The 25,910-nt window shown below is 41.6% G+C and overlaps 2 protein-coding genes across 2 annotated transcripts in view; both read left to right on the top strand.

Moving 5' to 3' along the window:
* Nucleotides 1-4,742, top strand: part of MGAT4D (MGAT4 family member D) — a 77,341-nt gene extending 72,599 nt beyond the window's left edge. The window contains exons 14-15 of the mRNA XM_075284985.1: nucleotides 861-973; nucleotides 4,719-4,742. Of these exons, the coding sequence (XP_075141086.1) occupies nucleotides 861-973; nucleotides 4,719-4,742 (137 nt within the window). The remainder of the gene's footprint in view (nucleotides 1-860; nucleotides 974-4,718) is intronic.
* Nucleotides 4,743-23,566: 18,824 nt separating this feature from the next.
* The window catches only part of CLGN (calmegin), a 43,890-nt gene continuing 41,546 nt past the window's right edge, over nucleotides 23,567-25,910 (top strand). Inside the window, exon 1 of the mRNA XM_075257948.1 lies at nucleotides 23,567-23,692. The gene's annotated coding sequence lies outside the window, so the exon portion shown is untranslated. The remainder of the gene's footprint in view (nucleotides 23,693-25,910) is intronic.

Raw genomic sequence — 25,910 nt, 5'->3', positions numbered from 1 at the left:
AGTTTGTACACTTCATAATGTCAGAGATATAACTTTTTGAAGAGACCCTCCCCTAAACCTCATTTCCTATACCTCTTACACAGTCTCGTACTCCCGTACACCATAGCGTTCAGTGAGAGGCAGGAACAGCTCTCGATACAGAAGCCAGGAAAGAGTGAAAAAATGCAGGACTTCACAGAAAGGAGCCAAAATTTGTTAACAAAATATATTACAAAATGTATTAATGACACAAATACTGCCAGAAAATCAAAAGTTGTCAGAAAGCTTAGTTACACTTTAAGAAGATATTGTCTCGAGAGGTTGCTTTGCAGCGTACAGAGACTTAGACCATGTATGCACTGGGAAAGGATAACACATATAAATCCTTTTTTTTGGAAAAATACCTTTTAGAAGGTGGCTCCCTATAGATCAATGCATGGTTTTCTTAAAGCATAGTAGCATACAGTAATCTTAAAATAAAACTGAGACTAAATAACTGTTCCAAAAAGAAGATTGATTTGTCTTCAGACATCTGTCTTGGCATTATTGCCTTTCACCAGGTTACTGGCTGGCTGAGTGAGAGGTCCTGGACGTGGGTCAGAAGGGGTACTGTGTCTCTTTAAGGAGAACATACTGGTAACAAGGGATAAATACAATAAAAATGAAAAGCTTCCCATGTTATTTTACTATATAAAGACCTCTACACTCATTGTGACAGCTCATAACTAGCTAAGCTTACTATGTCAAGTGCTTGCAGTCTGATGCCACAATTTTGCCCATATTTCCTTTTATTTTATTCCAAATAGTAGACAGTATGTCATTTCTCAAGCTGCTGTTGTGGAGTTTTGTACATTTCTACATTTACATATTGTTTCACATAGGCAAATTTCAGAATGGCATTGCTGAAGGGGAAATCAGCAGTTCTCTAGGGAAAATCAAAGCCATCCGTCTGAAGATTCTTACAGAGTCCACTGTATGGGCCTTGATAAGTGAGGTGAGAACACCACTGCACGCTTTGCTTGCTACTTCCTTATAACATATAGCTGATTTATTGACTGTGGTTACTTTGATGTAAAATTAGACCTTAAAAAAACAACAATGGAAGTACATAATGCCAAGGAGGATTCAAAGGCATTCCTTGACATTTCTGTGCCTGCTACAACATGTGCCATCTTGTTCTGTATGGCAAGCTTTATAGAGTGCTCAGAAATATTTTGCACAGCCCCTTCTTAAATGGAGCCTAGTATGACATCAATTTATATATCAAGAAGTACATCTAAAATTGCTGCATTTTTAATGGAATCCTATTAAAGGTTAGTCATGTTTGATAAAGAGCTGAGTAAATTGCATTGCTTCAAGCTGTCTTATTTCTTGAAGATATGGAGCCTGGTTCGCATGAATGTGTAGTTCAGTATTGATTATTGTACACTTTCAATAAAAACTGGTTGAACCATACATTGCATTGCTGCTAGGTTGGTGAATATGGATATTCTAATTCACCTTTAGGCTAAGGCCACACATTGTGGAAACGCAGCTTTTTTTGTTGCAGATTTTGCTGCAGTTTTTTTTTTTTTTTAGCTAAAGCCATGACTGGCTACAGAGGGAATGGGAAATATATAGGAAGTTCTTAGGGTGCCTTCACATGGAGTTACACTCCGTGCTTTTTGTCCATTTTACACGTGTAAAATGTAGTTAGCCATTGAGTTCAATGGCTTTTTTTTTTTTTAACGCGCGTCTTTTTGCGCACGCAAAAAGACACACGTTATATGAAAGCAACATTTTTACACGTGTAAAATGTAGCAAAATGCGCTGAGCGTTACTCCGTGTGAAGGCACCCTTATACTTCTCCCTTCTGCTAAGTCCACTCCCGACCACAACAAAATCTGCAACAAAAGAAGTTTCATTTCCACAACGTGGGGCCTCAGCCTTAGTGTTGAGTTCATGTGTTGGTACATATAATAGCTAAAGGTATGCCAGATGTAATTATAAACTTTATTCATATAGCAGCAACATATTCTGCAGCGCTGTGCAATTTGTAGGGTTCAAAAAGAGACATTACAGAGTAACAGTCAATTCACACAATGGGAATGAGGGCCCTGCTCGCAAGAGCTTACAATCTATGAGGTAGAGGGGGTGACACAAGATGTAGATTTTTAGTGACTGTGAACACAAGCGTCATAACCAGTCTTTCTATTTACAGTAATAATGAGTTAACTTTGTACTTCTTCTACGCCCCTACTGAATTGCCAGTTTCCTGCAGCGGCATACAGACTCTTTTGTGTGGGTTCTTAGGAAATGAAACCTTTTGCTAAAATCAAACAGTATGTTAAACTGAATGTTTTATGGAGCCAGCCCCTAACACGGAATTTAATGGCAGCCAGTGTTTCCAGATGCAAGCTATGCTCGCAGCTATAGATAATATAAGTCACTTACATGTAGTTTTGTGATAGGCAAGGCTGTTGGCTTTAGCAAGTTACATAATCTCTATTAAATGATATGGTTAACTGGAAAGGAAATACTTATTCATAGTAGACATTGTGAAGGTCAGGGACATAAAACAGTTTTTTATCGCCCTATATTTGCACAAGTTTCCTTCCTTCTGTCAGAAACATTTCTGCTAGCTTAGTTTGCCTTGCACGAAATTGATGCTAGTGTGAGTTTTTACACTTAAAATAGGGAACTTAGATTATGAGTCCCCGAGAGTGCCCTGCAGAATCTGATGGTGTAAAATGATAATGTTAAGAAGTAGATATAAAAAATGGGGGAAAAACATATAAAAAAAAGTTACACAAGTGGGCACTGAACAAGATCACAAGGGGAAAAAATGCCTCTTATGACTTAGATGTAAGGCTACTTAATGACTATATGTTTTAAGATACAATGAACCAATCTGTTCCACCAGTTTTCCAAGAATATTTAACGGGTTATCTGACTTCATTAACTTCAGAACTAAAACCTGTATGGCAAAGATACATGTTCACTGGCAGCCATTTTCATTGAGTTTTTTTTCTCCAAAATTGTGGTCTGCCTGGAGTCACACCTGTAGTCTAATAGTTCCTCATGCTGTGATCTTCCAGTCTGAAGGAGTGGCATGACACATACGGAACAAAACATGAAATGTGATCTTCCATTCAGGATACTGCAAGCATTATGAAAAAGAAACATGATCAGTGATGTTTGCTATTCTGGGAAATGTACACATGGTCACGGGTGGTAAACACAGGGAGACGGCCACATTACCACAAAACATAGCCGCAAAATGGTACATCGTTGGGATTGCAAACTATTACATGACATAACTTTGAGTGATTGGTTAGATAAAATATACTTTTTGTTTTACTGTATAACCCCTTTAAGCACTTACAGACCTACATTGTAGATTGTACATTGTTGGTTCAGGTAAAAATCTTATTGGCTAACAACAGGGCTATGGATTCAGTAGGCCAAACCACTAACTCCGACTCCTCTATAACACCACCCCCTTCAACTACCCTCATGAATGCCTGAGGCCTGGTTCACATCTGCGTTCGGTATTCCATTCCGGAAGTCCACTTGGGGACTCCCTCCACGGAATATCAAATGCATTAAAAAGCGGTGAGCAATGAAAACACACAGACCCCATAAACTATAATGGGGTCCGTGTGTTTTCTTTGCTCACCGCTTTTTAATGTGTTTGGTATTCCGTTCGGGGGGGGTCTCCAAGCGGACTCCCTAAATGTAGTACCGAACGCAGATGTGAACTGGCTCTGACAGCCCTGGTCCTTCAGAAGCAGTAAAGATCTTCTAATTCATGATTGAATTCCTATGAAAGAAAATATACAACAAACTATGCATCAATTTATTTATATAATATTAATGTTTGTACAATTTAATTTAAAAATAATGAATCATTTTATTTTAAACCTGGAGTCAGAGTCCAAAAATTGATCTCCACTCCAACTCCACGACTCAACAGTCTTGGCTACCAAGGCAGAAAAAAGCTATTGCCATCAACAAATACATATGAAATCATTAGCCTTCACTAACCCCAGTGGTTAAAGAGGACCTTTCATCAGATCGGGCACAGACAGTTCTATATACTGCTGGAAAGCTGACAATGTGCTGCATTCAGCGCACTATCGGCTTTCCCGATCTGTGCCCGGTGTAAAGCGCTATCGGTCCCGGTACCGTAGGGCTTTACAGTCAGAAGGGCGTTTCTGACACTTAGCCAGGAACGTCCTTCTGCCTCGCGGCGCCTATAGCGCTGTACTGTGGAGCGGGGAGGAACTCCCCCTCCCTCTGCTCACACAGCTCGTCCATAGACGAGTATTCTGATGAAAGGTCCTCTTTAAATTGGGCCAGAACTCAGTTCCAGCATAATTAAAAATTTCCAGTCAGCGGTCCGGTATAATTTCTTAGTTTGGGGGCATGTAATACACTGTGCAGGGGCCACTATGGGGCATAATTTATGCCAATATTGAGCATAATAATGTGTGCAAGAATGCATGTGTCAGCGGGGGGGGGGGGGGGGGGGGGGGTGTTGCGGTGGGGGGAAGGGGGGGGGTTTGACGGGGGATCCATTATTCCAATGTTCCCCCTAAAATTTTTTTCCAATTTAAGCACTGACTAACCCTAATTCAATGGGATGAATATTTGTTAATGCTTAAATACTTAAATACTGCAAAGAACAAATTATTATGTATTTGTAAACAAATAGTGTATGTAGAATTAATTTATTCCTATTTCCCTTTTCTTTTTAGATCTTCATGAAAATGAAAAAATAGCTTTTTTTTTTTTTTTTTTTTTAATGAAGACTACCGCTTTAAACATTTGGAAAGACTGCCCTCTGCTGGTGGAGAAAGAGACTACTCAGGAGGCTCTGGCATTGTGAAAGTATGATGAAAACAAGATAGATGTTTTTCTATTTTTATGCTGAAGATAATTATTTATAATGAATATTTTGGGGTTATTTGTGTTAAAAAGACATCTTAATAGTTTCAAGCTGAATTTCCTTTTAGTCCTGAAAAACAGTGGCAGCACATACCAAAGGATGCGACAGAGGACTTGTCGAATCTAGGTTCCTTCTTTTTTTTTTTTTTAAATTATACTTTTAGAATTGTAGATAAAAAAAAAAAATAATAAAAAAATAAATTGTGAGGTACTGGACACTCCAAACCATTCCTGGATCTGCTGTTTTCTCCCAGAAAATCTCCAGAACGCAAGTGAATGCTGAGTATATGTCTTGGGGATAAAAAGGATAATGGCAAAGGTACTCTATGCAGAAAATAGCATGAGATGTTTTAATGTTATTGTTTTAGTAGTCCTGCAGTGGTGCTGCATATGGTGCTATGTGGAATATGCCAGTCACAAGCCTTCCTAAAAGAAAAAAATACTCAAAAAATCTTATTAAAAATCACAGTTGGAAAAAAAAAAAAAAAAAGTAGCCATTGATTTTACACCTTTTTGCTTTCCATGTTTTTTTTTTTTTTTTAAAGATTTTGACTGCTATATCTGAGTATAAAGATACAGTCAGAAGTCTGTGGGTACTCTTTTATCCCAGGCAGTGCATTGTGGGGACAGATGGTACAATAAACATTAATGTTATCATTGAACATCAAATGAGATATATTGGTAAGGATGAACTCTACTGACCTGCAGCGTTTAGTAAATACCTGCATTCCATATTAGAAATGTAATTGCTTGAGGCTAAGGCCCCACATAGCGAGCCGCAGCCAAAAAACGCTGTCGAAGAGACTGTGGCAAATGCATCATGGTTTTTTTTTTTGTTGTTTTTTTTTTTTAATAGAGCATGTTTCACAGAAAGTCGGCAGAGTTTTCCTCTGTGAACTTTCTGCCCCTATTACACGTATATGGAAAATGTATATAAAATATAGGTATTAACGTGCTGAGATTTTCAAAAAGAAAATTATTCTGCAATGTGTAGATTTGATTAACCAGAATCCATCTAATTTGCAGGTAATGCAAAATGCAACCATTTTTAGCACGGAGTTTCAGCCGCAGCCAAAATGCTGCTTTTTTGCAGCGTGGGGCCCAGTCTTTTCTGAATCTTTATTATTTTCTTAAAAAGGCTGTTTATGAAACCACCCTAACATGACGACCTGAAAAATGTTCCATTCTGTCTAATCTTTTATGTACCATATAGCTACCTGATAAATGGTGCAGCCATATTTCAAACCAGATTTGCAGAAATTTATAAGACTGGTTCATAGCAGGTCTTAATATGGCAGAAGATTCAAATAAAATTATTAAAGGGGTTGTCCAGGAAAAATGGATAACCCTTTTAACGTTTAAATTAGTTGGGGGCAGTGAAAAATATAAAAAAACATGCCTACTCCGCTGTCCTCCCACACGTCCTGGTTCTTCTACTCCAGCGGCGTCTCCTAGATCTCTTCTGGAGGTCAGCTGATTGTCTTCAGCGGTCATGTGACCTCAGCAGGCCTTAGGAAAAGGAGTCATGATGTTTGCAGGCCCTTTGCTGATTGGCCACAACAGTCATATGACACCGAAACAATGGGGGGGGGGGGGAATATGCTTTTTTTTTTTTTTTTTTTCCACTGCGACCAGCTGATTTAAACGTTAAAAGCATGATCTATTTTTGCATGGACAACCCCTTTAAGCACTGTGGTGCACTGTGGGAGAAAGTAAATAAAATTATACCAGTGATGGACCAGCAATAATGCACATCAGTTTTCACTTGTGAGTTAGGTCTGGTTCATATCTTCATTCGGTATTCTGTTCAGGGAGTCCGCATGGGACCCCCCGAATGGAATACCAAACGCATTGACAAGCGGTGAGATTATGAAAGAACACGGACCCCATAGACTATAATGGAGTCTGTGTGTTTTCCACGCGGTGTCCGCATGAGTCATGCAGAGAGGAAAGTAGTTCATGAAGTGCTTTTCTTTCCGCATGTTCCGTGCAGACACCGTGCAGAAAACACACGGACCCCATTATACTCTATGGGGTCCGTGTGCTTTCACAAGCTCACCGCTTGTCAATGGTATTCCATTTAGGGGGGTCCCCAAGCAGACTTCCCGAATGGAATACCGAACGCAGATGTGAACCAGGCCAATAACTCAGACAGCCTGAGGGATAACCACCATGGCCCACCTTGATATTCATCTCATATTTTTGGGCACAAAACAGCTGTACACTGAAAAACAGGTTGTATTTATGTGCCAGGTTAAAACAAAAATTTCACTTGATAAGAGTGACCCATCCAGGCGGTATTACACACCTACCTCTTAAGTGAATGGAAAGCAGTTCTGTTACGTGTAAATTATTCTAATCATTTAATATTGTGCTGGCTTGTACCACATGAGTCCCGCAGCACTATTATTCTGCATACTGCTTATTTTTTATTTCTATCCTATGTTTTATTTCTTTATTGTCTTTTAGGCCTTGTTGACATAGCACATGCTTTTTTTTTCCCGAAAACCAGATGATCATAAACAAAAGGAATAATATAAAATTAATATTATATCTTATTTATAATTTAGTCCTGGTTTTGGATAATACAATGTCAGGACTATGCTGTGTGAACAAGGCCTTAATGAGGAGAAAAGCCTTTCTAAAACTGTGCCTTCTATCAAATACTTCACAGAAAATGTTTACATGAATGGTTTGAATGGGTTGTATAGCTATAGTATGACGTTTTTCTTTGGCGTTTGATATGCGAAATCATTGAAGTCCTGTTCAGACTAGGTCTTTTCTATATATGTATATGTAACTGTGTAATGATAAAAAATACAGTCTGACAGACTGTAATCTGTGTTTGGTATTTTACGTTTTACCAGGTTTTGTGCCTTCTTGTGTCAATGATTTTCTTTTCGCTTGATGATTTGATTACTCCTTTAATGTGAACACTGGATTCCTCCATAGATGATCTGTCGTATACTACTGAAATGAATAGGAAACTATATTAAGGTATAAAACTGGAGAAAGAAGTGCTTAAAGGGATTCTACCATTAAAACTCTTTTTTTTCTAGGTAACACGTCGGAATAGCCTTTAGAAAGGCTATTCGTCTCCTACCTTTGGAAGTGATCTCCGCCGCGCCGTTCGTTCGAAATACCGGTTTGTACCGGTATTCTAATTAGTTCTCTCGCAGCGATGGGAGCGGGCCCCAGCGCAGGAAATGCGATGGGGGCGTCCCCATTGTTGCTCGAAAACCGACTCCAGCGCCGCCTCTATCTTCTTCTGCATCCTCCTCTTCCTTCTTTGGCTTGACGTTGGACGCCTGCGCAGTACGCTCTGTTCGGCGAACTTCACCGAACGTACTGCGCATGCCTGCGGCCATAGTGCCGACACCGCAAGTTCGCCGAACAGAGTGTACTGCGCAGGCGTCCAACGTCAAGCCGAAGAACGAAGGGGAGGATGCAGAAGAAGACAGAGGGGGCGCTGGAGTCGGTTTTCGAGCAACAATGGGGACGCCCCCATTGCATTTCCTGCGCTGGGGCCCGCCCCCATCGCTGCAAGAGAACTAATTAGCATACCGGTATTTCGAATGAACGGCGCGGCGGGGTTCACTTCCAAAGGTAGGAGACGAATAGCCTTTCTAAAGGCTATTCCGACGTGTTACCTAGAAAAAATAGTTTTTTTATGGTAGAATCCCTTTAAAGTGTACCTCCAGTTATAAACAGCTTTTCATAAATGAATAACACAGGTCAATATAAGAAACTTTGTAATATATCTTATCAAAGACATGTTTCCTTCTCCTTATCTTCAGTCTGACTACTTGTTTACATGGAGGCTGCTGCTGGCTAGTTACTTGGTGTATTTCCTATCCTATTCACTGTTAACCTATTATCTACTAGCACAGCCATGTTGAAAGTCCTCCTTGACTCAGAGTAGCAGCAGCAATTATTTGAGCATCTTTTCTGGCAAGCCTCTTCCCCCTCCCCATTTCTTAGACTAAAATGTAAGAAGTAATTCAACCTGAAAAGTGAAGATGAAAACCTAGTTCTTATCTTATTGAGTTATTATTGACCAATCGTATCCAGTCTCACAGCATGGGAGGTGAGAGGATGTCCAAATTCTAGCAACCATTTTAGTAACACCGCTAGGAAGATAATATTTGTGGTAGAGGGATATAGTTCTGAGTTTATGAAGAAATATTACGTTTATATTAATTGTTATAGTCACCTGTACTGTTCATATATACAAAGTTGTTTATAACTGGAGGTACACTTTAAGGCAATATAACCTGCAGACATTCTAAGGCTTTGTTCACATCTGCACCTGATGTATAATTTGCCTTATGCATCAAATATTAATACCTGAGACCAGTGATGTCCGACCTGTTGTCTTCCAGCTGGTACAGAACTACAACTCCTAGTAGGCCCTGACAGCCACAGAACATTATGCAAGTTGTCGTTTTCTAACAGTCGAAGGGCTACAGGTAGAGGACACTGCTGTGCCAGAAATATACTGTATACCCATGCTCTCACAATATGTGGCAAGTTATATTCCCTTAAATGTAATGTTAAACCTAATTTACATTGAAGTATTCTGATCGGTATTTTTACGCTACATTCACATCTGCACATCACAGCAACAGATCCAAAAAAATGACAGACCTAAAACAGAACCTGGGGAACCTCATTGACTATAATGGGATTCTGTTGGGTTCAGGGTTTTTTTTTTTTTTTTTTTTTTTTACTGAAATGGCAAGACAAATTGCCAGCGATTTCTGACAGACCAGCATTAGACAAACACCCAGCACAGATGTGAATGTGGCCTTCTTCAGTATTTGTAAACTAAAACCAGGACTGTAGTAGAGATTGGAAACATTTGCATCTTGCCTGTGCTTTGGACCTACTCTTACTTTTAACTTATAAATACTGATGCAAAATATTGATCAAGTACTGTAGTGTGAATAAGGCTTTATTCCACATGTCCACACTACTGTGGTTGCACACAATGGCTATATGTTAACATGACTTGTTTTATTTAATGATGTCTGATCATTACTTCTTGGTCTTTAGAGATGTTTTTCCCTTCCCGATTTGTTGCACTTTATAATATGATTACTACAATACTGAATGATTGTTTTGCTCAGGATGAGCCTTGTAAGCCTTAAATAAAGTATGTTTTGATTATGTGTCGTGCGATTTCATTGTAGAAAATGAAGTGAGATTCTTACTTGGTATTATTACAGTACTAGCTGTACCCATGACTTTGTCCGCAGCCCCCCTGACTCTGGTGTGGACCCCCACGTCCCTTTCCTTGCGGCCGCCACGGGCGCCTCCTACAGGATGGTGGGTCGGGAGGCCACGGCCTCACTGCTGCGCCTCGGCCCCCCTCTTTCCCACTACCCGCGCCCTCGGCCCTGCCCTTACCCACCACCCGCTCCCCCGGCCCCCTGCCCCCATTTAGAGATTACAGTGACCTCCTACATCTCCCCCTTCCCCCCAGCACCAGCCACCCGTGACCCTAACCCCCCCCCCCCCCTCCCTTCCACATGTGCAATCCGGGCCCCCCCTCTACTCACCTTTGGCCCTGTGGTCCCATTCCCCCCCCCTCCCCTAAGCAACCTGCTGATCAGTGTCCCCACAGCACTTACCATGTACATGCCGGGGAGCTGTGTGTGTCGCGGCTGCAACATCAGCGGTCATGCGTGGTGTTTCTCGAGGCGTCTGTGTTGGCAGCCGCGTTCGGCCGGGTTCCGCTGCTGTATGGTACACTGGCCTGAGGCAATGTCTGGCCGGCCGGCATATCAGCGGCGTACGGAACCATGCGGCCAGCTGCCATGTTCGGCAGAGTGTATCCACGTGGTGGCCACGCCCACAATTCGCCGCAAACCTATGGGGCCGCTGTGCTGGCTGCCAATCCCGCCCACACACCGCCAGCGCTGACGTCATGCCCGGGTTGACAGCGGAGAAGGAGAGAACTTTTGAGGGTCGTGGTGGCGTTTTGGAGTGAGTGAGACACATTTAAAGTAGCCTATTACCCCTTCCTGGCCAATATGTAGGTGTGTGTGAAATTTCTAATAAATCCGTTCAGCCGTTCGGGTGTGATTGAGTAACAAACATCCAAACACACAAACCCACAAACATCCAAACTCACAAACTTTCACATTTATAATATTAATAGGATATGCTGGTAGTACACAATGAAGAAGTAATACTTGGAGTAAAGACAATGATAAATTCAGCATACACAAAGCAATTTTTCATCCACTGTAAGAAAAGACCTGATCTGCTGATTTCCAAATCTAATTAATAAGGACCTTTCACCACCTCCAGGAACTCCAACTCCTTCCATCGTACAGTAGGTGCTGCTCCATTGATTCTAACGCACCTGGAATTTTTTCACTAGTTCTATCTACTCATTTCTGTTAGTTTCTGTATAGTTAGGCCCACAATGTGAAAATGCAGATTTTCCTGTGTTTTTTTTTTTGTTTTTTTTTAAACAAAGCCAGGAGTGAATTGAGCAGAAAATAGACATATAAGCACTTCCTATATATTTGTTATTCCTTATGTGGCCAATTAAAAAAAAAAAATACAGCAAAATCTTCATGGGGCCTCAGCCTTAGGCAGGTTGCAGATGACCACATGCTTCCAGCAAGCCATGAATTGAAGGTATGAGCAGCGCAGGGTCCCTTTCATTAAAGAGGACCTTTCATGGTCCGGGGCACAGGCAGTTCTATATACTGCTGGAAAGCTGACAGTGTGCTGAATTCAGCGCACTGTCGGCTTTCCCAATCTGTGCCCTGGGTAAAGAGCTATCTGTCCCAGTACTGTAGCTCTTTACAGTCAGAAGGGCGTTCCTGACGGTCAGTCAGGTACGTCCTTCTCCACAGCAGCGCCTATCGCGCTGAACAGTGTGAGTGGGGAGGAACGCCCCCTCCCTCTTCTCACAGTGCTCGTCCATAGATGAGTATTATCAGGAGAGGAGGGGGCGTCCCTCCCCGCTCACATAACAAAGCATGATAGGTGCTGCTTTGAAGAAGGACGTACCTGACAGTCAGGAACACCCTTCTGACTGTCAGGAATGCCCATCTGACTGTAAAGGGCTACGGTACCGGCACCGAAAGCTCTTTACCCAGGGCACAGATCGGGAAAGCCGACAGTGCGCTGAATTCAGCGCACTGTCGGCTTTCCAGCAGTATATAGAACTGCCTGTCCCCCGGACCATGAAAGGTCCTCTTTAAATGAATAGGAGCCATGGAAACAAGGACAGGAATAGGACCTGTTCTATATTTTGTGATCCGGACTGTCAGCCTGCACACGTGAACATGTAATTCACGGTCATGTGTGCGGGCACATAGAAATGAATGGGTCAGTGTGCTAATCGGGAAATACATGGATAGCACACTGATCATGGCCATGGTCATCTGCAAGGGGCCTTACTGTCATGTGAGCGGTCTGAGACTGAGACAGCAAAGAGCATAATTATGTGGAAATTCGGGTAAGATCGGGTTGGTGGAGGTTGTGAAAGATTCCAGGAGCAGTCACTTCTACAGTTTTCATATTGTTGTATTTTACATTAAAATACCAGTTCCAGAGCATTTTTTGAACAATTTCACATTTGGCATTCCCTCTGTTATTCATCCTGGCAATTTGTGAATAAATTGACAATGGACTTGTTAGTGGGAGCATTCAATTGTCCCGTCTATGCTAACAATATCATACCGTGTATCAACACACTGCTGATAGTAAAGAATGCCACTTGTCAAATGGCAGCTGTCAATTTATTCACTTTTCCAGGAGGAATAACAAAAAAAATGGGACAATGAAAAGATGCTGCAGAATTGTTTGTGTATCAAATACAAACGTTTAATAAAATAGACACATCAAGATAGTTGAGAAGTATTTTTTATTTGACTAAGAGCTAGTTCACACGGGGCTCCACGTGAACATATTCCGTCGCGGATTTCTGCTCCGGATTAGGCCCAAATGAATGGGACTAGTCCGGAGGGTAGTGTCGCGAAGCTGAATCAGAAGCGGAATCCGCCCGAAAGAAAGGACAGCTCGCTTCTTTTTTCCGTGAGCGGGAACAAACTGCTCATGGAAAAAAGTACGCTAGCGGTCTACATAGACCTCTATTGTGAGGGGGCGGATTTTGAGGTGGATTCAGCGTCAAAATCTGCCTCCTTTTGCCCCGTATGAACTAGCCCTTACAGGACTGGAGGAAAGACTGATATAGCCCTTCTATGTTCACTTCTGGTCTGAACTATTCCACCTAATTTCTATAACTAACCTATATGAATATACCAAAGAAATCTTACAACAAAACATAACTGACAAATATAAATATTTTAGTAACAAACTTTAAGCACTAAAAACTAATGATAAAATCACGTTCATGATAGAGGTCTCATCCAAAACCCGACACAAAATTAGAGACCTCTGTCATGAATGTGATTTTATCATTAGATGTTTAAAGTTTGTAAATAAAATACTGTATTTATATTTTTCATTTATGGTTTGTGTATGATTTCTTTGGTATATTCATATAGGTTGGTTATGTATATTTGTGGGTTATACCTATTTTCTTTGTAATACATTTTTCTGGTGGATCTTTGTAGGTTAATAATTTCTATAACTGACTTGTACTGTACGTTTCTCGTGCCATACCTTTGGAAAACTTATAATGTCACATATTAAATATAATGACAAAAATATATGATCCATCTCATGAGCGGACACAGACAAAAGCAGCTCATAGCCCCTTCTGCTATCATACCTGCGACTTCCGTCTTCTGATATGTATAATAATTAATGAATGCTATCATATATTATTGGGAGGATAACCCTTATTTCACCTGCACTGATGGGTATTCAGTAATCTGTGGAGGTTAACAGTAACATCCCTGCTGGCAGGGCCATTTTAACATATTGGTGGGCCCTGGTGCAAAGGTTTCATAAATGGAGCTCCCCTTCCCCTAACACAAAGGGATGAAGGATAACAGTGGAAGCAGGTTTTTTGTGTTATGCCATGCTTCACCCATTCTCACCCAGTTGTTTTGTATCCCCACACTGCATGATGCTCCCTCAGTATGATGCCAGTATGCCTTCTCATGGTATAATGCCCTCTTACTACCCCTACATAGTATAATGTTTTTTTAGTGACCCCATCCAGTATAACGCACCCCTTGTGCACCCAAACAAAATAATGACACTTTGATGTGACATAGTATAATGGGATCATTTGTTAGGGTTTCCCACTGTTCTAGTACAACAGTAACTCAGCAAACTATGTATGACAGTACTTTGCACAAGGGAAAAGACATCTCAGGTTAAAGTAACTTGTGAAGGGGAAAAATGTACAAAAAGTTTGAAATAAAGTATAAAAAGTAAACAAGCAATAAAAACTTATAAAAATCCCACCTGTAGGGAGCCTTCACACGGAGTTACGCTGCGCTCATTCTGATCTTGTAAACACGTTCAGAATGAGCGCGTAAAAAGCAGCTCCCATTGACTTGAATGGGAGCCAGCATACGTGCGCTCCCCATTGAAATCAATGGGAGGCTTTTTTCTCTATTGCTTTCAATGTATTACGCACGTAATACATTGAAAGCAATTACGCGCTCATTCTGAACGTGTTTTTACGAGTACAATGTAAACCCCCCAAAAGTGACCCCGTTTTGGAAACTACACCCCTCATAGAATTTATCACAAGGTATGGTGAGGATTTTGACCTTTTTCCAATGAACCGTCCATTTAGCCACAACTTTTTACAAGTGGTTAAAGAAGAAAAACCCGTCAGTTTGTTACACAATTTCTCCTGAATATGGGAATATCCCATGTGTGATCATAAATTGCTGTATGGATACATGGTGGGTCTCAGAATGGAAAGCACGATTTTCCTTTTGAAAGGCAAATTTTGCAGGAATAGTTTTCGGATGCCATGTCTTTGGGTGCCCCCTGAGAAGTGACCCCATTTTAGAAACTATATCTGTCAAGGAACTTCTCAAGGTGTATTTTTTTTTTTATAATTTTGAGCCTAATAATGCTTCCCAAAAATTAATGTACAAAGTGAAAATTGAAATGTTTGTAGAAATATGCAATTTCAGTGCCCAACATGTTGTGCGCACTTTGTGTCATCTGAGACACGCAACCCTAAAACTATTAAGTGGGCTATATTGGGTACAAAAAAAGTTGTATACATGTGTGTAAACTGCTGCTTGGGTACACAAAAGGGCTCAGAAAGTGCGCTGTGCTTTTTAGCTTTTGGAGTATAAATTTGGAAGAACTTTCTGGATGCTATTTTGTTTTTGCAGAGCCCTGGAAGTGATAGTACATTGGAATTCCCAAAAAAGTGACTGCATTTAGACATGGTGTCTAAAATGCAACAATCTGTGCTCCAAAAGCGCTTAAAGGTGCTCTATCAGCAAAATCATGCTGACAGAGCCCCACATATGCGTGAATAGCCTTTAAAAAGGCTGTTCAGGCATCGCTAAAGTTATATTTAACTACCCCAGCCCCCCGTTTTAAAATAAAACCCTAAAAAAGAATATCTACTTATGCATCGTGCACGCTGGGTGGGCATTCAGGGTGTGTCTTCTTCATCCACGCCTCCTCTTCCTCCGATGTCCTTGGGTCCCGTCTTCGTCCGGCGCTCGCGAACTGACACTGATAAAAAAAAATAAAAATGGCCTGGGCGCCTACGCAGTAGCCGTAGTAGAAGCTGCATGCTACTGCGCATGCGCCCAGGCCATTTTTTTTTTATATCAATGTCAGTTCGCGAGCGCAGGAGGAGGACGGGACCGGAGGACATCGGAGGAAGAAGAGGCGTGGATGAAGAAGACACACCCTGAATGCCCGCCCATCGTGCACGATGCATAAGTAGATATTACGATGCGTAAGTAGATAACATTCTTTTTTAGGGTTTTATTTTAAAACTGGGGGGTAGTTTAATATAACATTTACGGTGCCTATTCACACATATGTGGGGCTCTATCGGCATGATTTTGCTGATAGAGCCCCTTTAATGCTCCTTCACATCTACACCCTGCTGTATGCCCAAACGGCAACTTTTATTTGGGCCCCCCCATGGCATAGCACCCCTTTCCTGGTCCCACAAATTATAGCACCCCATTTACACACATTATAATGACCCAAAGTGGCCTCCAGATAGTATAATGTTCCATAACGGCCCTTCCACACAGTATAAGGGAGGGTTCATACGGTGTAACGTGCCGCGTGATGTGGCACGTAGACACCGCGTGAGCTTTTGCGGGCCGTTCACGCTTCCATTGATTTCAATGGGAGCGGGGATTGTATGCGCCGCGCTATTTTGCGGCCGTTACTAGAATGTAACATTTGCAGATAAGTCAGTGGCCAGGATTCATTGTGTCTTATAGAAGATATCTGTCGTATGGAGGAGAGGAAGCTACAGTAAAGTGAAAGTAAAACACAGGTACCTGCTGGGATTACTATGCCTATTAATGTCAGGCATTTGAGTTATTAATTTAATTTTAGTAGCTCCATGTGCCACACATTAATAGCAGTTAACCCCATCATGTCCTGCATATTAACCCCTGTGTGCCCCATATAAAGGTTACTAATATGTGAGACACATGGGGGTACTAATAAAGGACCTTAATTATGAAGATACCTAATTATTACCTCCATTTGTCCCACATATCAGTAACTCTTATGTGAGGCACACAGGGGGTTAATGTGAGGGACATGATGGGGTAACTGCTATTACTATGAAGCACACAGAGTTACTAAGCTGTAATGCACATGACCAGACTTTTTATCTGTAATGGTGGATTTCCCCCCCAGGCTTATACTCGAGTCAATAAGATTTCCCAGTTTTTTGTGGTAAAATTAGGGGCCTCAGCTTATATTCAGGTCGGCTTATACTCGAGTAGATACCGTACTTGCAGAAATTTGTCCAGATTCTCTGAATCTTTTGATGATATTATATACTGGAGATGATTTACTCTCTAAATTCCTTGCAATTGTAAGTTGAGAAATGTTGTTCTTAAACTTTTGGACTTTTTGCCCACGCAGTTGTTCACTGTTGAGAACCTTGACCCATCCTTGCTTGTGAATGACTGAGCCTTTCGGAAATACTCCCTATGTAATCGTTGCACTGTTCTCCTCATATTTATTAGTTAAATGTCCTGTATTACTATTTTCCTTTCATGTTATTTCAATGCATCGTTGTTGCTGCCATCTGCTGGCCAGAATTTGCATGCTTTACGCCCTTGTTCTTGTTAATAAAGTTTTTTTCTCTCTGGGCATGGTTTTAGGCAAAGCCATGGTCCATGTCACTCCCTGCAGCTGTTTTAGTTTTTCATAGCTGTGTGACAGGACTTGCTTATACTTGGGCTTGTGAAGGCATCAGTTTTTGACCAGCAGTTAGCCTCAGGAAAGACACAAACAGGACTGCATTTAATACCACTACTACCAAGGCTATTACAGTATCGTGTTATCGCTTGTCGCTGTTCTTGGGTCAAATAAACCCACGTTGGTTTATCATATCATCATGTCTATGTTTGAATCCATCTATCCTGAGCTCCTGCCATTCCGGTCTGCTCCACTGCTTGGATACGAAGGTAGGAGAGTCACATGGCCGCTATTAGTTACACCTTCAATCGCCTTCATGTGGGGACAGAACAAACATGACACTCACCTTTTTCCAATTAACCTGTTCACAGGTGTTTCTTGAGCATTCCTCAACTTTTCTAAGTCGTTTGTTGCCCCTGCCTCAGCTTTTTTGAAACATGTTGCATCAAATTCCCGAGGGAGAGAGGGGGAGGTTTCACTTGATTCCAGAATTGCAGAAAGCAAGCCCAGGCCGCAAGGACTAGAAAGTGGAGTAGTCATCACTTAAGTCTGCACTGGAGACTCGTAATAATGGAGAAGGAACAGAGCAGGGCCAAAATGATTGGACGTTTCAGTAATTTGTCAGATTATCCTCTTACCACCATCCTAAAATGGGGAGAGGGCAGCACAAGCCCAAAATACATGAAGCACAGTGCCTTCTTCCAGTCCACACCTCCAACATTTTGGTGCAACCTGCGGAAAGAGCGCATGCAATTTAGTGGGGACTTGATACCACTTGGATGAGGTCTTATAACTGTCTTTCTGGTAGCAGAAGCTGATGGAGGCTTCATGAGTAAGACAAAATATACGCCGTCTCTGTGCCTGGGTAAGAGAGAGGTTCAGGTAAGTCTCCCATTTCAACAGAAAGGGAGGAACAGCTTCAGGTAGAGGATCAATAAGGAGTAAATAGTGGCAAGGGAGGAGCACAGGAGGCCATCACCAGTACAGAGGCATTCCAGGAGCGTGTAGTCATAGCTGAAGTCCAAGAGGGCTGGTAGAAAATTTAAAAAATGAATGAGTTGTATCTCATGTCAGGTATCAAGGGGGAAATTATATCGAGTAAGGAAAAAGGGAGGGGGACAACACAGCCCATGTACAGAGAATAAGGATACTTGGCGTTGGCTGGCTGACACGTTTCAGAACACAAGTTCCTTAGTCATAGCCTGTGACTAAGGAACTTGTGTTCTGAAGCGCGTCAGCCAGCCGACGCCAAGTATCCCCATTTCATCTGCTGCAGGGAATACTTATCTTTTACCACTTTTGTAACTTTTGTATTTTTTTTAACAAATGGCCAAATAAAGAAATCAAGATTTTATTGTGACTGCTGGACCTCCGGTATTTTTTTCATCAAGGGGGAAAGGCCAGATGAGTAGAACACATCCAGGGTCGACTGCCAGCCATAATCACCGTGTAGGTGGCAGGCACAATATAAGCTCTGAGACACCAGAGGGAAACCTGTGATTCCCTAGAACAGAGTAGCATAGACAGTTTGGTGGAAGAAAGCGAATCAAATATTGGGAGCAAATTTTGAGTGTGGGGCTTATTGTAGGATGGGAGCAGAGAGAAGACGGAAAGGGAAAATTAAGCAAAGGGGGCTATCTGCAATGGAATTGTGAAGAATGCTTGTTAAATGTTTACCCAAGGTTTCAAAGAGCTATGCCTGCACCAGTCTACTGTACTGTACTGGCCAAATGGGCAGCAAAATAGTTTGATTTTAGGTCTGGAGAGGACAGTCCACAATACGCTTTGGCTAGAGGAGGGTTCTACTAACTCTCATCGGTTACCTGATCAGAGTAATGCTATCTGAATAGAGGAAAGGACCTGAAAGAAGGAGGATGGGATATAGCTAGGTAAGGTTTACATGGGATAAAGAAAATGTAGGAGAATATTGATTGTGTGAATGTGCCACTCATCTACCTGGTACGAATCAATATCAATATGGGTGGGAAATTGAATTGGAAGCGATCCTTTGGGTCAGGGGTGAAGAAAATCCTTAGGTATTTCAAGGCCCTGGTTGCCCATCGGAAAGGGAAGAATTGACTGAGGGAGGATACTTGCCGGGAAGAGAGAGTCAAGTTAAGGTCCTCTGATTTGGAGATGTTAAAGTTGGAGTGTTTGGAAAAATCATGGACAGCGGACCTTAGGCATGGGAGGGAGACATGGTGAAAAGAGAGGAAAAATAGCAAATTGTCGGTGTATGCCACCACCTTACAAAGGCCAGCAGCATGGGCCAAAACAAAGATGTCAAGATTCAATCAAACATGGCAGAGAAAAGGTTCCAGAGTCAGAATATACATAAGTGAGGGGAAGGTGGCAATGGACAGCCCTGCCTGGTTCCATTGTCAATGGGGAAAGATTGGGAGAGCAGGCCATTGATCCGAACTTGAGCCAAGGGTTGGGAATAGAGAGAAAGCATCCAGCTCATCATATTCAAATGGAGGCTCATGTTTAGCAGAGCTTCCTCCACGAACTGCCAATTGACCCTATAAAAGGCCTTCTCTTTGTCTGTGGAAAGATGCATGAGGGGTCTGCCAGATAGTTAGAACCATGAGTGAGATTTAGGTTTGTGGTGTTGTCTCTAGTGTCTCCTCTCATCATAAAACCATCCTGATCCGGATGTATAATGTCACCTAACAAGGGCGTCAAACGGGAGGCAAGTATTTTAGCAAGGATTTTAAGATGATCAACATTCAGGAGAGAAATAGGATGGTATTTAGGACAAAGGTGGGGGGTCTTTACCTGGTTTAGGGATTATGGTGATGTGGGCTCAGAGGGAATCACAGCGCAGAGATGAGATGATTGTTAGGGAATTAAATGTCTTTAAAAGGTGATACTAAGGTCTGGGCCAAAATTCTTATAGTAGGCGAGAGGAAAGATGTCTAGTACCCGTACCATATGCTTAATTGCCATAGAGAGTTTCTCATTTGTGATGGGAGATTCCAGGACTTCAAGGTCCTCAGATAACAATTTAGGAAGTAGGAAAAGTAGGTCCAAATATAGTCACTGAAAAGTGCACTAGTCGTTTCAGGGTTAGAAGCGTCGACTGAGTATAAGAGGCGTAGTATTCCAGAAGTGCCGCCGCCATTTCAGATGGAAGGTTCATTCTTCTGTTATGGGCACTTTGGATTAGGTGTACATAAGTGGATGTTTTTTGCGTGCATAAAGCTCTCACCAATCAACAACTACATTTATTGTTGAATTCATAGAAGTGTCTCCGACACTTAACTAGGTCCCGTTAGCTTTGTCGATCAAGAAAGTTGGCAGCGAATGAAGAGGTTATCAATGTGAAAGTAGCAACTATGGACTGGGAAGTAGTAGGAGTAGTCCCAATCTGATGGGTGTAGTAATAGCCAAGAATCAATGAGTTGATGAGAGTAAAGGTCTCTCTTAATCCTCCAGAGGGTCATATGTGAATGACAGAAGGTGCCAGTGGATGAATTGAAAGTAGGATCCAGAACCAGATTCAGATCACTCCCAGCTACCAGTAATCCTCTGCAAAATCATCAAGCATTTCCAAATAAGAGCTCAACCTGTGCAGCGTTTGCAAGGAGAAGTGAGGCAATATATATATATTTTTTTTTACACACTTTATTTTTTGACACTAATCCCTCTGATTGCTGATTCAGTACTATACAGTGCAATACCCATGTATTCATCACGGCAGGATCAACCAGGTGTTTGGAGCCCCTGGCAAACAGAGTCACAAGTCAGACCCTGGGCTGCTGAAAATACATATTGGCACCCTCTGATCTTGTCGCTGAGGTGTCAAAGGAGGTCATGCTTGAGCATAGACCAGGGGGAAATGTAGCTGACGGCTAACACCCACTCCCAATACCGCCCACTGGTGACCAGGGAAATACTATTATGTCCATTTGCATTAAGGCCCAGGCGGCCAGGACGTAATACACTGTCTACCAATAAGTACTTGGACACCCATGCAAATGAAGATATCTGCGGTCGTGATGTACGTTATGCCTTCCACCATTAAATAACGTGTAGGAAACAGCATTGGCATTAGTCGCGTGCAAGATGCCATGAAGTGCAGAGCTGTCTGCTTTCAAGAAAGGGGTAATTGTCGGGTACCACAGAAATGGTCGATCCTTAAGGGACATAGTAAGAGAACTGAATTACCCAAAATCAACAGTGGCCTATGTGATTACGAAGTGATTGTCAGAATGTGCCCCAAGTTGGCAGACCCTCGAAACTGTAACTTCCAAAATTGGTGAAAGAACTTACCTGTCTTCTCCAAGCCGAATGGAATAAAATACTTCTAGCCGTCATGCAAGGACTTCTGGAAAGCATATCCCGGAGGGTTGAGGCTGTAATTGCCACTCGTGGAGGTTCTACCAACTATTGAATATGAATAAATGTTGTTTTCTATTCTACCACAGGTGTCCAAATACTTATTGGTAGACAGTGTATCCGTTTGTGGTTGCTAAGGGGTTAAAAAAACACATAACTATAACTAGTGTTGAGCGAGTAGTATTTGATCGAATACATCGCCGGCATAGGAATGCGTGTAATCCGCCGAACACCAAGGGGTTACACGCTTCGAATATTCGATGCCTTTAACCCCTTAGTGTTCGGCCGATTACACGCACTCCTATGCCGGCGATGTATTTGATCAAATACTACTCGATCAACACTACACATAACTTAAACAAAAAATATGTTAAAGGGGTTTTCCCATCTCAACCTTTCAGCCAGGCTGTATGAAGTGTCTGCTTCTCACTTCCTGTATTCCTCTCCCTCCCCCTCCCTCCTGCTGAACAGGGCACAGAACACTTCTGCAGGTCAGATAATCTGCAGATTCTTGTAAGTAACAAAGTGTTATCTGTGTGTTTACATAGAGAGATAACAGACTTAGATTTATCAGATAACTACAATTATCTGAATGGATTGCCCTGCCGGCAAGAGTAGTGAGTGAGTGACGTCACTTGTCCTATAGGTCCGTGGTTATAGCAACGCAGTGTTAACAATGTGGGGGAATAAGTTCACATACCAGGCAAACAAAGCAGAATTTCTAAAGCAATATATTTAGGAAAAGGCTTCAATTTACATAAGCTACCAGTATAGATAGGATCCGTGAGATGGGATAACCCCTTAAGTATCCCCAAGTGTGTTAAGGTCCCACTATTCAAAAATAGCGTTTTTTATCCCATATGGTGAACGTCATTAAATAAAGATATACTGTTGAGCAATGTGCAAAATAATGTATTTTGATCACCTAATTTTCTGAATAAAAAGCAGTAAAAATAGAGCAGAAATTCATACATAACAAACATAGACACCAATAAAAAGTACAATTCGTCCTGTAAATTAAAAGCCCTGACATATCTCCGCCAACAAAACAGTAAAACAGTTATAGGTGTCAGAATACGGTAGCTCACTGGTTAGCGTTGCAGTGCTGGAGTCCTGAGTTCGAATCCTGCCAGGAATAACATCTGCATGGGGTTTGTATGTTCTCCCCGTGTTTGTGTGGATTTCCTCCCATTCTACAAAGACATACTGATAGGAAAAAAAAAGTACATTGTGATCCCTATATGAGGCTGACAGCCTACACAAACAAAAAAAAAGAATGCAGTAGCCCCAGGAAAATCATTCATTTTCAAAAAGTGAAGTTTTATTTGTAAAATTTGTAATCGTAATGACCCGCCGGACAAATTTATCATGACATTTTTAATGCAGAGTGAATGCTGTATAAACAAAATGCAAATAATTATGATAGAACTGTGTTTTTTTTTCACATGTACTCCCAAAAAACGTTAATAAAAGCTAATGAAAACATTATACGTACTCCAAAATGGTGCAATTTGCTACGCAAAGATTAAACCCTCACTTGGCTATGTCAACAGGAAAATAAAAAAGTTACGAATTTTGGAAGGCGGGGAAGGAACATATGAAAAAGTCTCCAAGCATTAACATACAAACTACCAGGCGTCATTAAGGGGTTAAAGATTTTTTGCTCTACCAATGAACATGTATGGCACGTTAATGTCTGTAATGGCTAGTGAGGAGTAAAATATGGCTTTGTATGTGAAATGACCATTCACCAGCAGCTTTTACAGGCGCACACCCTCTATGGGGACACAAACCACAAAGGAGAGCAAACATAGCAAGTCACCACAAAACAGCCATAAAGATTTCTATGTATATTTAGACATGTAGACAATATTTGGTTACATCTCTATATGCAGGCGGGCACTAGTGATACTGAGGATTATCACCCCCATCAGCCAGAGAGGATCTCCTCCTCCCATCCCCCGCCCAGACTCTGAGCAGCAGCAGGAGCAGAAGGAGGAGGAGGAGGAGGAGGAGGAGGATTATTATTACAGCCCGGATTCTAACTGTCAGTCCTTCATCATTATCATCATCATCATCCTCATCACTGGAAACCCGAGCATCGTCATTACATCGGGCTGTCCCAGCAGTGAGTATAACCGCAGCACCTGCACCCATCACCCACCCCCCACAGTGCCATATCCAGCTGGCACTGCCCTCGTTACCATAACACACGTCGAGCTAGATGAGGCAGGACAGGGATGTAGATGGGATATCGCTGCCTATATATTATATATGAGGCCGGTATTGTGTATAGGCCTGGTACTGATCACATCAGTGCCAGGTGTATTCAGGCTGCTGAGTAGGGGTCTACATGGCTTCACCCATGTCCAGTGTGATGCCTATGGGAGTACTCTTCTACCCACCATGTAAACTGTCCACACATGGGTTCATTTGTCCCAGTGGTCTGTTATGCAGGACGGTGCCATGTATGGGCACATTACCAGGTTGTGGTATATACCATCCTGTTTATGAAGCCTGTGTCTTCTCATATACAGCTGACGTAATGCTACATTTCTGGTCCTCAGCCTGGTATAACCGATGACATACAGTAGTCACAAACATTCACTGACATATCTTATTCTCTGTTGTATCACTACCATTATGGGCACAGCTGCATGGTGACTTTTCACCGCCCTTTGGCTATGGTAATATCGGCACTATCAAACTCAACCAACCTGATGGGAATTATTGTAAATATTTCTTGACTTTTTACTTAAAACGGAACTGTAGAAATGGGCACAAGTTGTGATAATGCCATGGGCCGTAATGCCATGTCAGCTGAAGCCTGGATGTTGACCCACTTTAGTGTTTACCGTCACCCATACGTATGGACTGTTGCACTTGGGGTATTGGTTTGCACCTGTGTTACAGGTAACTGCAACTTCAGAGCAGGAGAAGGACATTATAAAAAAAATTGCATTCTCATTCATTGTTATGTTAGTTATTCAATATTTTTTGGAGCACTTGTGCATGACTTTTGATAGAATGCAGGATTAAAAAGACAACCTCTTGTAGTCATCAATCCCTGGCCATGTCAAATCAATAATCCAACACTGTCGATTTCTATGAGCCACAACATCACTATGCCACAGCTACCACATTGAGAGTAGTGGCCAACGTCTGTGGGTAGCCCACGTCTATTATGTCTATGTGTGGTATGTGCAATGTCTTGTGCTAGAAAGGGATGTAGTGTTATGGAGAATATCCCATAACATTGCACAAGGTTCAGTGTAGAATGAGCATTCTAATCTTAATACTTCGTCTTACCTCCCCACAATAGGTACTATTAGAAGATGTTTACACATTTATACATTTCTATACTGTTACCTTTATGTTGCTGTTTGATACACAGAATAATGTAGCCAATTGCAATAGTCTATCCAGTAAAAAAAAATGAGACCTGACGGGTCCATTATAAATCAGTAGAATTAAAGGTAAAAGTCTTATCCATCATAGGTGTGTGAACCATGTCACCAGTGTAAGCACAGCTTTATATGTTTATTTTTGTTCATTTATTCAGTCTTACAGCAGTTCATTTGATATAATTGCTCTGGATATTGTTAGGATATTCGGTAAATGCTAAAGATAAAGGTGAATTTCCCCTACCTACTATTAGAATTTCAGTCGCTATTATTGGTTGCACAAACCCCCAAGGTGGGATACTGCTGCTGAGCAACGTCTGGTGAATACCCAGATGAAACCTTGCCGGGTTCTTTAGTTTATGTGTCTTTAGTTGCCATTAATCTTATATAACATGAGGAAGGGAGATTGCATTATGTCTATTGCATCACTTATAGCTGGATGGATTACAAAAGTGTCTGTGTACGTGTTTTTTTGGATAACCATTATAAAACCATGAAAGGCCTATGGGTGTATTCACATGTCCAGTATTTTAATGGACCACGAAAACAGGCAGTCAAGAAAACTGTCATCCTGTATTTGTCCATTCTGACAATTACATAGACTCATAGAAGTCATTGGGTCTGTTTTTAATGGTTGTGTGAATAAGCCCTAAAAATGACATTAAACACTTTTATGTACAGATTCCCTCTAGCGAGGGATAGGATTAGACAGAGACATTTACATACCATTGAACATTTTCCTCTGCATCGAAATACAGCAGAAATCTAACAAGAAAGAGAATGTCTAATAAGTCTGGTGCCCATCACTGAAGAAAATGGAAATTACAACTTCTATGTATTTTCCCATGTGTTAGGCCTCATCAAAAACGATGGTATCAACCACAACAATACACGTTGCAAGATATTGTGTGCTGTATATTAGAGTGATCTCTCCTTAGAAGC

This window comes from Leptodactylus fuscus, chromosome 1 (genome assembly GCF_031893055.1).
Source record: "Leptodactylus fuscus isolate aLepFus1 chromosome 1, aLepFus1.hap2, whole genome shotgun sequence".
NCBI classification, from domain to species: Eukaryota; Metazoa; Chordata; class Amphibia; order Anura; family Leptodactylidae; genus Leptodactylus; species Leptodactylus fuscus.
Note: the sequence above shows the minus strand (reverse complement) of the source record. Positions and strands in the feature narration are given on the sequence as shown.